Source organism: Syngnathus floridae, chromosome 13 (genome assembly GCF_059516105.1).
Source record: "Syngnathus floridae isolate MCC-2025c chromosome 13, RoL_Sflo_1.0, whole genome shotgun sequence".
Taxonomy (NCBI): domain Eukaryota; kingdom Metazoa; phylum Chordata; class Actinopteri; order Syngnathiformes; family Syngnathidae; genus Syngnathus; species Syngnathus floridae.
In genome coordinates this window covers 5,679,256-5,691,454 of record NC_142425.1, presented here as the reverse complement: position 1 = coordinate 5,691,454, position 12,199 = coordinate 5,679,256, and the positions used below count along the sequence as shown (strand labels likewise).

The following is a 12,199-nucleotide window of genomic DNA, read 5'->3' as shown; positions in this document are numbered from 1 at the left end:
CATTTGCAATGCCTAGTCAATGGTGTTTTCTTGCAAAAAAATATGTTTGGTTAAGCAGGCACAATAGAGTAGAAATATTGGCAAAAAGCTACATACTGGCTTGCAAGGTCTTCTGTGACATGTCATTGGTGAACGCTCCAATGCCCTTGTTGGAGATCGCTGCCAGAGAGAAGTGATACTCCGTGTTTGGGCGGAGACCTTCCACAATATACGAAGATGCAGGTCCAAATGTTTTCTTGATCTGTGATCAATGAGAAAGATAACCGTCATCATCATCAGTGATGGAATAAGTATACCTTGGTCTCTGCTGTGTGCTTCACTGAAATGCTTACCTGAGAGCCGAAATTCCCCTCCGTGTAGCGAAGTTCATAACTTATAATTCCTTCTTTGTCAAAGGCTGGTTCCCAGGTCAGTTCAATGCTAGTATCGGATACATCCCCAACTTGAAATTTGGATGGCTGGCCAGGAACTGAAACAATTGGGCGACTGTCAATTGACTGTTTGTAGTATGCACATATACATATAATTAAATATAATATGCAGTGTTTTAACCATAGTAGTAAAATTTATTTTCTTACCTCCTTGCAGCACTTTGACATGGATCGGCTCTGAGAAGGGTCCATCACCGACTGACGTAAATGCTAGGACTTTGATGGTGTAAGTCTCTTGAGGAACCAGGCTCTGAATTGTGGTGATAATGCTGTCCTGGACATTATGAATCTGCCAGAGGCTCATAGGCTGGGAGTCATCCATGGTGTAATAAACTCGATAGCCCTTAATCTGCCCATTTGGTTCCTCCGGGCCGTCCCAGCGTACCATCATGGTGTTTTGGGATATAATCTGGGCCTGAATGTTACGAGGTGGACTGGCAGGGGCTTGTTCACCAGTTCTAGTTTCCACGGGTTCACTGGGAGGACCTTGGCCAATTGTGTTGACGGCTGAAACTCGGATTTCATACTCTGTGTTGGGGTAGAGGCCACCAATGCTATATCGTGTAGTGGTGATATCATCTACAGTCTCATATTTGCTGTCTGAGGATTTAGCACGATATTGGATGATGTAGTAGGTTACTGGGTCAGGGTTGCCGGAGTCCCAGGTGATAGTCACACTAGTGGCAGTGGTTTCAGTAACAACAGGAGTACCTGGAGGCTTCGGAAGAGCTGTTATGGTAACAAGACAAAAGTTGTGATTAACTTTCAGTGATTCATTTAAAAAAAAAAAAAGGCTTTGGAAAGAAAGTGGTTGTTTCGAAAGATAACAGCACAATTAAAAAATCTATTCTAAAAGGCGTATTTTGTATACATTGTTCATGAATCCCCGGTATTTCCTTCTCACTGAGTGTTATCGCTTACATTTGACAGTGATCTGCGCCACAGCTTCAATGATGCCAAGGCTGCTCATGGCCACACAGGTGTAGTTGGCTGACTCACGAACGCTGCTCAGTTCAAGAACATTCCTACCCACTGGCATCTCATCCTCTGGCGTCAAATCCTCAGAATTTAACATCCACTTGACGTAAGGCATGGGGGACCCCACGGCCACACATGTTATGTTCACACTCCCACCAGGCATAATTTCTTGACTCGTTGGTGGAATGGAGAAGCGAGGAGGCACCCGTCGGACTGAGAGGAGGCATGAGGAGAGGATGACAAACAGCGCAAAGAGAGTCAAAGCAGAAAGAGAAGTAACAACATATGTCGATGAAAATGGACCCTTCTCGTAGAAGTATTTAACACAAAAAAAGTTTAACATTGTAATGGGAACAAAACACAAACTAAAAAGACTTTTCAAAAACGTAAAAATATACAAATAAGAAGAAGGAACTAAACTAACAGAACTGCTTCAACAACAATATAGATTAACAAGAAAGCAACGATTCATAGCAACAAGGTTCCATTGACCAATGTTTGACCCATCACAGCACAATTATAGACACAAAAATCTATTACGAGTTTCTCATCTTTGGAGCTGGACTGCAGTTCATAACCAACTTCATCATAACCTGATCACAGCCTATCAAAGTGTGAAGAAATAGGCCTTGTGATCCAGTAGTACTATCAATAAGGTCAACATGGCAACCTGGTACTTCCTGTCCACTCTGCCACAGAGGAAGTTAGCCATTAGAGGCTTCCCCCATAGCATAGGAAGTGTCGGGTTACTGGGGTCTGGGGATCTGAACATATTCTAGTACTGATTGTCACTCGTCACCTACATCTAACTAGAAACCTTAAAGATGAGAAACTTTAATGAGATTTTTGTGGTTTAGGGTAGATCCACTGGACAAAGCCTTATTAAGATCTGACACGGTTCCATTGATAGATGCAGCTATCAGTTTCACAGACAGCATGCATAAATAGATCGAGGTAAATTAAGGATAAATGATAACAAAATCAGATATAAAAATTGAGATAAAATGCATAGAGGAATATAACTGAAGGGTCGCTAGCATGCCCAGACAAAAGACGATTGGAGAGCAAGGAAGAGAGATACAAGATAGAGAATAAAGCATTAAAGGAGTGGATAGAGCGGAAGGGAACAGAGGAGCAAAGAGTTCAACAGAGGAGTGGGGAGGTTTGGAGAAGGGTAAGGGGCGGGGAGTAACCCACTTCATTAGTATGTAAACTTTTTTTCCATCAGCTAATGTGATAGGATGTGATGTTGGCACATTGTCACATCACAATCCTAGTTAACACAAAATAAGAATCGCGTAACAAGGTGTGTGCCTACAAGTACGTATAAAACAACTAGAGTTGTTGTGGCAAGAAATTCTTCTATCACAGTGTTGGAGTCAAGAAACAAAACAGGATCCACGGGGAGTCGAAATCCAGAGAAGGAGGGAGAGAGTTGAGAAAGGGGAAATGTTGATGAAGGGCAGAATGAGAAGAGGAAAAGAAAAAACCTCAATGGAGAGGAATTATAATGGAGATACAATAAGTTAATAAAGAATGAGCTCTGATGCACATAAAATAAAGTACACTGTGTTGGTGGATATAAGATACATATAAGCTGTTTGTAAATTTCTGCCATTAGAGGTATGACTCTGGGTGTAGTATGCAAGACTATATTCTGGAAATGATGTGTATGATAAGCATCCCAATAAACACTTGACAAAGGGACACAGAATGGGAATGCAACAACATGTTTCCAAAGGAGAACCGAGTTCATACCAAGCATGGTTTTCTGTTTTTAATTAGTACTATGTGAGCAAATTATGTTAAGATGAGATCATTGCTTTTACTGTCATTCACTGCCTTTTTATAAAAGGTCCAAGTATGTAAGTACCATTCCTAAAATATTTGAACACATGGGAGGATTATCCTTGCACATGCCAGGTGGTTCAGCAGTTCATTCTGCTTAGCCAGAGAGAGTTGATTTTGGTCCATCATTGAATGATTTTTTTTTTTTAAGAGGATCTGAACGGAAAGCTAACTAATTTGGGATTTAAAACTAAAATGAAACCTGCAACTGGAGTTAATGATGATGCGATTCTATTACATTTGGCAACCTTCATTCTTTTTGACGTCAGCATGTTTGTTGGGATGCAAAGAAGTTCAAAGAGAGTGAAGGACATTTGTACAAATGTAAGGGTAGAAAATGATGAACTATAAATGAAAAAGCTGTGACAGACAGAGTCAGAAAAGACAGGACAAGTGACAAGGCGGAACCAAACAACAAACTTGAGCAGCAAGACAGTACAATAATAGAAGTTGACAAGCAGATTGACTGGTGGACATACAAACATACTGTACAGTACGCACAGGTTTAGGACAGGGTTATCATAGAAAGGGAGGGAGGGGGAGGGCATAAGTGGGGAGATAGAAAAAGGAGATTGTGATTTCAAACCAAAGCAAAGGACAGACCATGGCTTAAAGAGGATTTGAAGGTCTCACACACTGGGGCTTCAAAGCAAGAGTTAACTACACGAGGACAGCTTTAGAACCTAATCGTGCAAATGCAACCCAGGAACTCTCAGGTTGTTGGGATTGATTTGGGTATGGAGTGGAGATTAAATGGCTTATTGAAGCCATTTAAAATCGCTTTTAGAAACTATGGAGTTAGTGATGGCCGACTGGGGCGTTTTGACTTATTCCAGACAATGCATGGTGCAGACACGGCAAACTGTTTTGTACTGACATGAGCTTTTCATCTTTGGGTTTGGTGATTACTAAAAGGATACGGGCATTAATGTCAGTGGGATTGCATTGTATTGTTAGATTGTGATTTGTGCTTTAATAATATTATGATTATGATTATGAAAATAGGTTAAGTGAGTTATAGAATGACTGGTCAAAGACCCTAACTGAGTAAATTGTTATTGTATACTCTTTTCTGTGTCAAACAACTTACTAACTTTTGGCATTATCTGACATTTGACGAATGAATAATTAAAAAAAACAACAACTAAGGTTTAGAGTAAAATAGAATGCACTTGAAAATCCTAATTTTAATTGTTATTTAGTCCAAATTGATTTGTTAAAATCATTCATTTGGGTGGAAGTAGCCTAACAGAAACCTAACGAATGGTGGCCGTAAATTTATCGTTTCTCTGTATTCAAGTTTATCAATAATAATGCCTTTCAAACAAAGGTGATAGGGCAGCCCATTCATCACACAGACATGCATGGGTGTGGCAAGAGTGACATACAGTAGTGCCCCCATCCACTTGGGCTAACACTGAGAACTAATACAATCCAAAAATGTCACGCCAAGCCCTTCCAAGCATGCCATCACTACCCAAATACAGGACTATTCCAGACAAACTGACAAACGATGAGTGACAAATTAAAATGAGGAAAAAAAACAAGAACTAAGTCTGCACAGTTCCGTAGAAGACATTACTGGAATGCACTTGTGAATGTATTATTTTGTTTCCATGCTATGTTTTGTGTTTCCATTAATTTGGTCTCCAATTGTAACAACAGCAAAGGACAAAGTGTCAGTTTTCTGCGGACAGACTAGATCACAATGTGCGCTTCTCTCCCAGGGGCTCAGGTCGGTCAAATGGAATGGGAGCTGCTGGGTGAATGAGGCTGTCTCGAAACTATTGCTACATGAACATATGTAGATCAGCAGTGGAGAAATAAAACTCCTCCACCATGATAAAAGCCATGTTTTTAACAGTGAGGTACACCTCAGCTCAGTTCACCAAGGAAACTATAGGAATGGTAAATTCTGATCCCTGGGCTTACTTTTTCTGATCACTAACTTGGGTATAAAATAAAAATAAAATAAACAGACTGCTCCAAATTCATTGTATGTGTATCACGTTTCATCTTGATCTAAGAGAAGTCAATACTGTCTTTTACGATTGGGCCTGTGCTTTCCTCTCTAAACTGAAGCGCAAAACATACAATTAAAAAGAAAAACTCCCATTGGTAAGGACAGGCTTCTCATTCACAGAGCCCAGGAGCCCAGCCGGCCGATTTGGAATTGAAAGGACAAGAAAATAAACTTATAGCCCTATTTGGAGACATTATCTTGTTTCAAGCCCCAATGTGGAGAGAAAGACAAAAAGACTTACAGTGAACGAGGTGAAAAGCAGTCGAGAGAGAACGCCAGAGTACTGCACTAATTTTAAAAGTGGGTGGTGTTGTGGAGGGATTTGTGCCCCCCCAAGAAACAAACAAACAAAACAAAATAAATCAACAAAAAAAAAAGTGAGGTGGACATTATTGGCCATTTTGGTAGGGCAGGTTTTGTTGCCCTAAAATGAAGGGGGAAGCCAAAATAATGTGCAGCCTTTAGTGTCACCTTGAAGCTGAGATTACACCCTCTTGCTGCCTGAGGACACAGGCATCATATGGAGATCCTTTTGTTACGCTTTGTGGTTGAAGTCTACAACATTTACATAGAAGCTGCAGGGGTCAGCCTGTATTAATACTGTACCTTGGCTGTGCTGATACTAAAGACATATGGGCAGCTCATCAAAATGGAAATTATTACCCAAAGAAATGTGACAGGAATCATTCCATGAGCATCTGACTATAGGAGGATTATCAACTTTTATTTAATTACTATTCCAAAGGAGAAGCTGCCAGGTGTCATTCAAATATGTCTTCATGTGGTTTTCCTTTTACGAAGTCTTTGGGATGGCATATATGTATTTATTTGTACAAATAAAACTTTTAAAAGGAATCTGTGAGGATCGGCTACAAATGTCAACTAGAAAAGGTAGTTTTTTTGTTTCATTTGGCCATTGAGAACATAAGGTGTAATCTAGCTTTCTTTCCCAACGTCAAACACAGATACATAGCTAGACATGCAAACACATTGGGAACCAAGCAGATATGATTAGAGGAGGGCATACATGCACATGCGCACGGAACAGCACAGTCTTTCTGCATCAGTGTCATCATTTTGACCATATAGTCAAAAGTGACTACACGTCACTACTAGATTTTCCACTATTTTTGGAGTGGGATTTTGCTAGGCCTTTGGATGGCAGTTATCTGATTTCCTGGTGTCCTTGACCATCTCTAAAAAAAAGTATATTTTTTCAGTCACTTGAGAGTTGAAACTAAGCAATATCTGAGAAAAAATTTGGGAGTGGGTCACATCTTGTTCCAGTCCTTATCTAAGAGAATCAAAAGACCTCGGGCCTGATATACTAAATGTTTGAACATTATTCGCCCTAAAATTTAAAGTTGCAACCCAAAGCACACTGAACCATCGGTACTGGCTCAGTTTGCATATTCAAGTGTTTTTTAATATTTCAGTCATACTGTCTGATAGTCAAGTTTCAAAAAGTAATAGAAACACAAACTCCCATTCTTACGACCTCTCTCATGTTCATGCTATACGTTGTCTTATTTGTGTAATAGATCAAAATTAAAAAATATATAATTTTAATTTTTTATTTTAACTAAATGTAGCCATAACAATTTAGAATACAAAACAAGCATACTGTATTTTAAGATGATGTAATGTTATAATACTGTCAAGCCACATGATGGCCTCCCTAATTGCAATCATCAAGATGCCCACTTCAGTCCAATTTTTCTTTTTTTCCAGTAAAGTATTCATTTGAACAAGATGACAGAAACACTAGCTGTAGACACACTTTCATTCTGCATTTCCATATGCATTTCAAGAGTCAAGAAGCAGAGCAGCAATATTTGGAAAAGGAAACAGAAACCAGTCATAAAAAACAAAACAAACAAATATTTTTTGAAAACACAAAATGACATTATAATACAACGGAAAAAAAGGAATACAGACGTACACACAGCATAATAACAACATAAAACAACAATAGGAGAACCAAGGGAAAGCCAAAACAGATTGTTTGGGAAAAAGACTTTTAGAGAAAAAAAAAAAAAACGAAAAAAAAAAAACTAGGAAATAATAAAATGGACCAGAACACACAGAAAGCATAAAAAAGGACCAATACAGCCAAAAAGGTTTTGGACAGGCATGCAAGCGCAGTTACATTCTTCCATCGTGCAACATGTTCTGTTATTTTCACGTGCTGGGTTTCCATGACAACACATGCAAGAAAGCCTTTTTGATGCAGAAGCAATACCAGAGGATGCAAAACGAGAAAAGGCCCCACAATGCAAACATAAAAGTAAATTAACAAAAACCCGAACTAGTCAGGTTTTATTTCATCATTTCTTCCTCTGAAATATAGAAGAAAAGTTCTTTAAAATTAATTTAACAGTTTGGATTTCCTGGATTATCATTTATTTAATTTAGAAATGAATTGAGCAATGTAAAAGGCAAATCTAACTAGAATTTTTTTTTTCAACATTTGGATTTTTTTTTCTCAATTGTGGGTTCATTAAAGTAAAAAAGAAAAAAAACACACCAACCTTCTCGAAGCTCTGAGGGATGTAAAGGGGTTGATGCAGAACACAATGACATGAGGAGAAGAGAAAAATAGGGGAAACACAGAGAGAGTAAAAAAAGCCACCTCAAGGTGTTTAGCTGCAGCTACATTTCCCTTTGCTTAAATCCCATTTCCCTCATTTTTTCCCCACACTGTCCCTGCTACTGGTGACACCCATTTTGAAAGAACACTTGCCTGCCCACCCCTTGAATAATTGTCATATTTAATAAATAAGCCCAAACAATCAAGATCATTCACTGTTGCCAATATGAACAAAAAAAAAGTGGTGATGCACCACTGGAGTAAAGATTATGCATATTATAATTAAAAGTTTCAAAAGCTCCTTATGACCACAAGAAGTTCCACTGATGGCTAATTCTGTTTTTGTTACAGACGGAAGTTAAATAAACACAAAATAAGGAAAAACTAATGAGCGATAGAAAAAAAAATAGACACATTTTGGGCTGAAGTTAGAAGCTGCAGTCCAAGACATTGTTTTATGAGGAATTAATAATTTGCAATTTGATTTGTATTTGGCATATACTTGAAAATAATTGTGGCACAATAATAACTCTAAGACTTTAATTCTTTGAAACAGATCTCTACTACAGCTGCTAATCTCAGGTGCAATTTGTGAACAAAAACATTGTCAACATCACGCATCAGAAAAGTGAACTGAAAACAGACAAAAGGTTGACGCCATTCAAGTGTATTACACACAGTATAGTCGAGTGAGGGCACCTGAATAATTATGACCACTGTATTTACCTAAAGGCATGCCGATGGAGCCAGTGTTTATGAAAACTGCATGAAATATTAAGTTCATGTTTTTTTGCTGTCTCCCAATCAAGGAATCTTCTAATAAATCCCAAGGCTGTACCAAGTGTTCCCATTATTGTTATGCAAGACTTCAAGTATTGCTCTTGACTGTAATTTGTCATCAATACCATGAGCAATTACGGTGTATGAATGAATACCTCACTTAACCAATTTTTTGCCTATTGTTATACAATAGCAACAGTAAGTACAAATAACATCCCTGACCCAATTTCTAATGTCAGACTAGTGAATTATTTATTGGGAACAAAGTTATTTGGTACACAGCAGAAGGAACAAACTGAGTAGACACCGAGGCATCTTTATTTAATATGTGCCATATAAATTATACATGGTGTTAGTGCATCTGCTTCAATTTATTAAACCTCACTAAACAGGGAGTCATTGTCTTTTTACATTAGTGGTAGGGGGTTGTCTATACTGCCCGTGTCCTTCTTTTCCATAGCTTTACTGACCAAAAGGACTACTGGATGTATGACCATGTTAAGATTATATACATAGCAGAACCTAAGAATTTTATAGTACAGTTATGCCCCGGAAAATGACAGCAGTGTTGCTCACTGTGTTAAAACCATCATTTACTTTTCAGATTTTGATTGGTCGCGACTAATCTCTTTTCAATCAAAATCCAGACTTACCGTTTTGCTCCATTACCTGAAAATAACAAAAAACCTAAGCAACTTCCACATGTTGGATACATTTGCATCGGTGCAAAATTACAGTTAAAATGTGTCTTGCAACCGATAAAGCAAGGACATACGGCTTCTTGTGCTACGCAAATCCTTCCAAGCGAGTTGGGCATGGCGTTGGAAGACACAAAATGAAGCGTTACATCATAATACAGGAGAACATCAGTTGGTCAAATGAATATTTCGCAATCGGCTTGTATAGTTCACATTCAATTACACATCGAGCAGGCAAATCAGTGCTAAAATATTTATACTACTTGGATAAAAGTTAAGATCAACAGAAAGACAGATTGTGCAGATATTTTACTTTTTTTGGTCTAACACGTGTTCTCCCTACCTCGCACATAAAGGTTAGCTGGGGACGAGTAGCGGACGCCTTCCAAATTAGACGCCACACACTCGTACTTTCCTTGGTCTGTCTCCTCGCTCTTCTCGATCTGCAAGGCACCTGGAAATAACAGTGTCCAGCAAAAAATACCAGAATGAAAGGAAGAGACAGACAGAAAAAGAAACAAAGGAAGGAGGATCTGATTAGTTTATTTTTTTAAGGATGGGTGACAGTGCATGATGTCAGAAATGTCTCTAAACACGGGGCATCTTAGAATACTCCGGCTTATTACATCGAAATGTGCTTCTCTGTGCAGTGCTAATGCGGTTCACCATGACAAACCGCGTTCCCCTCCAGCATCCGCTATACACAGATAAAAAGGGAACAAATTTAATAAATAAAACAGCGGGCTGAATCAGTCACACCAAATTTGTTGGTAGCCGTTGGATGTGACAAAGTAAAAGGACAAAGTAATAATGCAAATGTAAAGAAAGCTATTGGGCAAAGAGACAGGGATGGTAGTGTAAACTAAACGGGATTAAACACAACATTTTGCGAAACACTCGGAAAGTGAGACAAAGGGAGTTGCAATTTAAACAACAGCAGGGTTGATTGTCTTCAATATGTAACCCAATATGAACTTGTAATTCACAGAAATTCCCTCATCTTAGGTAGTGTAACATCCGCAGAGGCTTGTTTGATAATGAGCCAGTCATCTCTTATCTCACCGGTGTCAAACTCAAGGCCCGGGGGCCAGATACGGCCCGCCACATCATTTTATGTAGCCCGCGAAGACAAATTGTGCATCAAATTTGTGCGTCATTACTAGAATTGGAAATTGTCTTCACTTTTAATATCTTTTTTTTAAATATTTGACCAGTTTTTACTCCTAGGATTTGAAAACGAGTTGTCAGTTTGTTTTGTAGCTTTTACTGTATATAATATGAGGTGCTCATACATTTATGTGGGTTGACAGTCATAATGGCCCTCCAAAAGAAGCTATGATTACAATGCGGCCCGCAAAAAAAAAGAGTTTGACACCCCTGTCTTATCTGATTAAAGATTCTATACTTTTGACATGTAAATGATCTTCACCTAATACTTGGGTAAAACATAAGAGGTAGCGTATGGAGGCAGAGGTGAAACAACGGGTGTCACATCGTTCTGCACCAGCTCAGTGGCCTAGTAGTAGAGTGTCCGCCCTGAGACTGGAAGGTTGTGGGTTCAAACCGGCCGGGTCATACCAAAGACTATAAAAATGGGACCCGTCGCCTCCCTGCTTGGCACTCAGCATTAAGGGTTGGAATTGGGGGGTTAGTTCACCAAATGATTCCCAAGTGCGGCACCGCTGCTGCTCACTGCTCCCCTCTACCCCAGGGGATAGATCAAAATCACATGGGGATGGGTTAAATGCAGAGGACAAATTTCACCACACCTAGATGTGAGTGTGACGATGAGCATTGGGACTTTAACTTTATTAGAGCACAGTTGACGGTATGTCCTGATGATATCATTAGTACTTGTGGCTGGTTCAGCAAACAGATTGCAGACCAGGCTTCCCTGACAAATGCTGCAACGTAGCTCATTAGTGTTGATCCAAGAAGCGTCAATGTAGCGGCCACCACCACATACATTGCGATATACTGTCTGTGAGGTTCGCCTTTCCATCAAATCCACAATGGCACTGAGTGTTGACCTTCAGCAAGGCCGAGCAATCCTTATGTAGAGCCACACCCTTTGATGCATATTGTTACATGGGCACAACTGTAGGTACAGCGTATGCCCAACAGTTTGGACTTATCCAAGACAATATGGCAGCTGCCTATAACAAAACACAATGAAATCTCTGATGTCTACAGCCTCAAACCCCAAATACTCCAAAGTGACTGACATGGTTTTTCCTTTGTTTTCAGTGTGGCTCTGTATGACTCCCTTAACACCGGGTTCTAGAGCATTCTCTATTCGGGCTCAAGTGCTCAGCACAACAGGTATGCATTATCAAAGGTCAGTCTACTGAGGACTACTTGAGTAGAAAAAGGTGAATAAAATGCCGGGTTGCATTTTTGGTGACAGTGTTGCCAGGCTTTGTGCTAACAGATTTCAGTTTCATATCTTTCTTGTTTTCCAACAAGTGGCAGGAATAGGTAAATTAGGGTTAGGGTTGTGATTGTACAAATATTTTTTTGTGTCCTGCGCTTTGTTAACGGTGCAGCAGTTGTAAAAGCACCGTATAAATAAAAGATATTTGTTTCCATTGTCAAGGGACCACGGATATCCAATCTTAACAGTCCTACCTTTTTGTATCGCTGCAGCAAGCACAGCTATATTTGATATATGATTGCTCCATTAAGAAAAAAACAACTGTAGATTAGATTAGAGTTTCTTATTTGTGGGTACTTGGCAAACAACCATAAAATCCATCATATTTATTTGCAGCTGTCGCAATGTCGTCATATCTAACTTTGTGCATACTGTAGCTAATGCACCACCATGCCATCTTATCTTGCTGTTCATTCA

General features: G+C 39.3%; 1 protein-coding gene across 7 annotated transcripts in view; it reads right to left on the bottom strand.

The window, feature by feature from the left end:
- ptprsa (protein tyrosine phosphatase receptor type Sa) overlaps nucleotides 1-12,199 on the bottom strand; it is a 166,627-nt gene that overhangs the window by 49,637 nt on the left and 104,791 nt on the right. For 5 of the 7 annotated variants that reach the window (XM_088393314.1, XM_088393316.1, XM_088393315.1 and 2 more), the window contains 5 exons: nucleotides 9,692-9,802; nucleotides 1,353-1,622; nucleotides 579-1,160; nucleotides 333-469; nucleotides 97-241 (listed from right to left, as the gene is read on the bottom strand). In XM_088393314.1, the coding sequence (XP_088249440.1) occupies nucleotides 97-241; nucleotides 333-469; nucleotides 579-1,160; nucleotides 1,353-1,622; nucleotides 9,692-9,802 (1,245 nt within the window). Of the gene's footprint in view, nucleotides 1-96; nucleotides 242-332; nucleotides 470-578; nucleotides 1,161-1,352; nucleotides 1,623-7,811; nucleotides 9,656-9,691; nucleotides 9,803-12,199 lie in introns of those variants that run through there. The other 2 variants (XM_088393319.1, XM_088393317.1) reach the window with 2 other exon arrangements.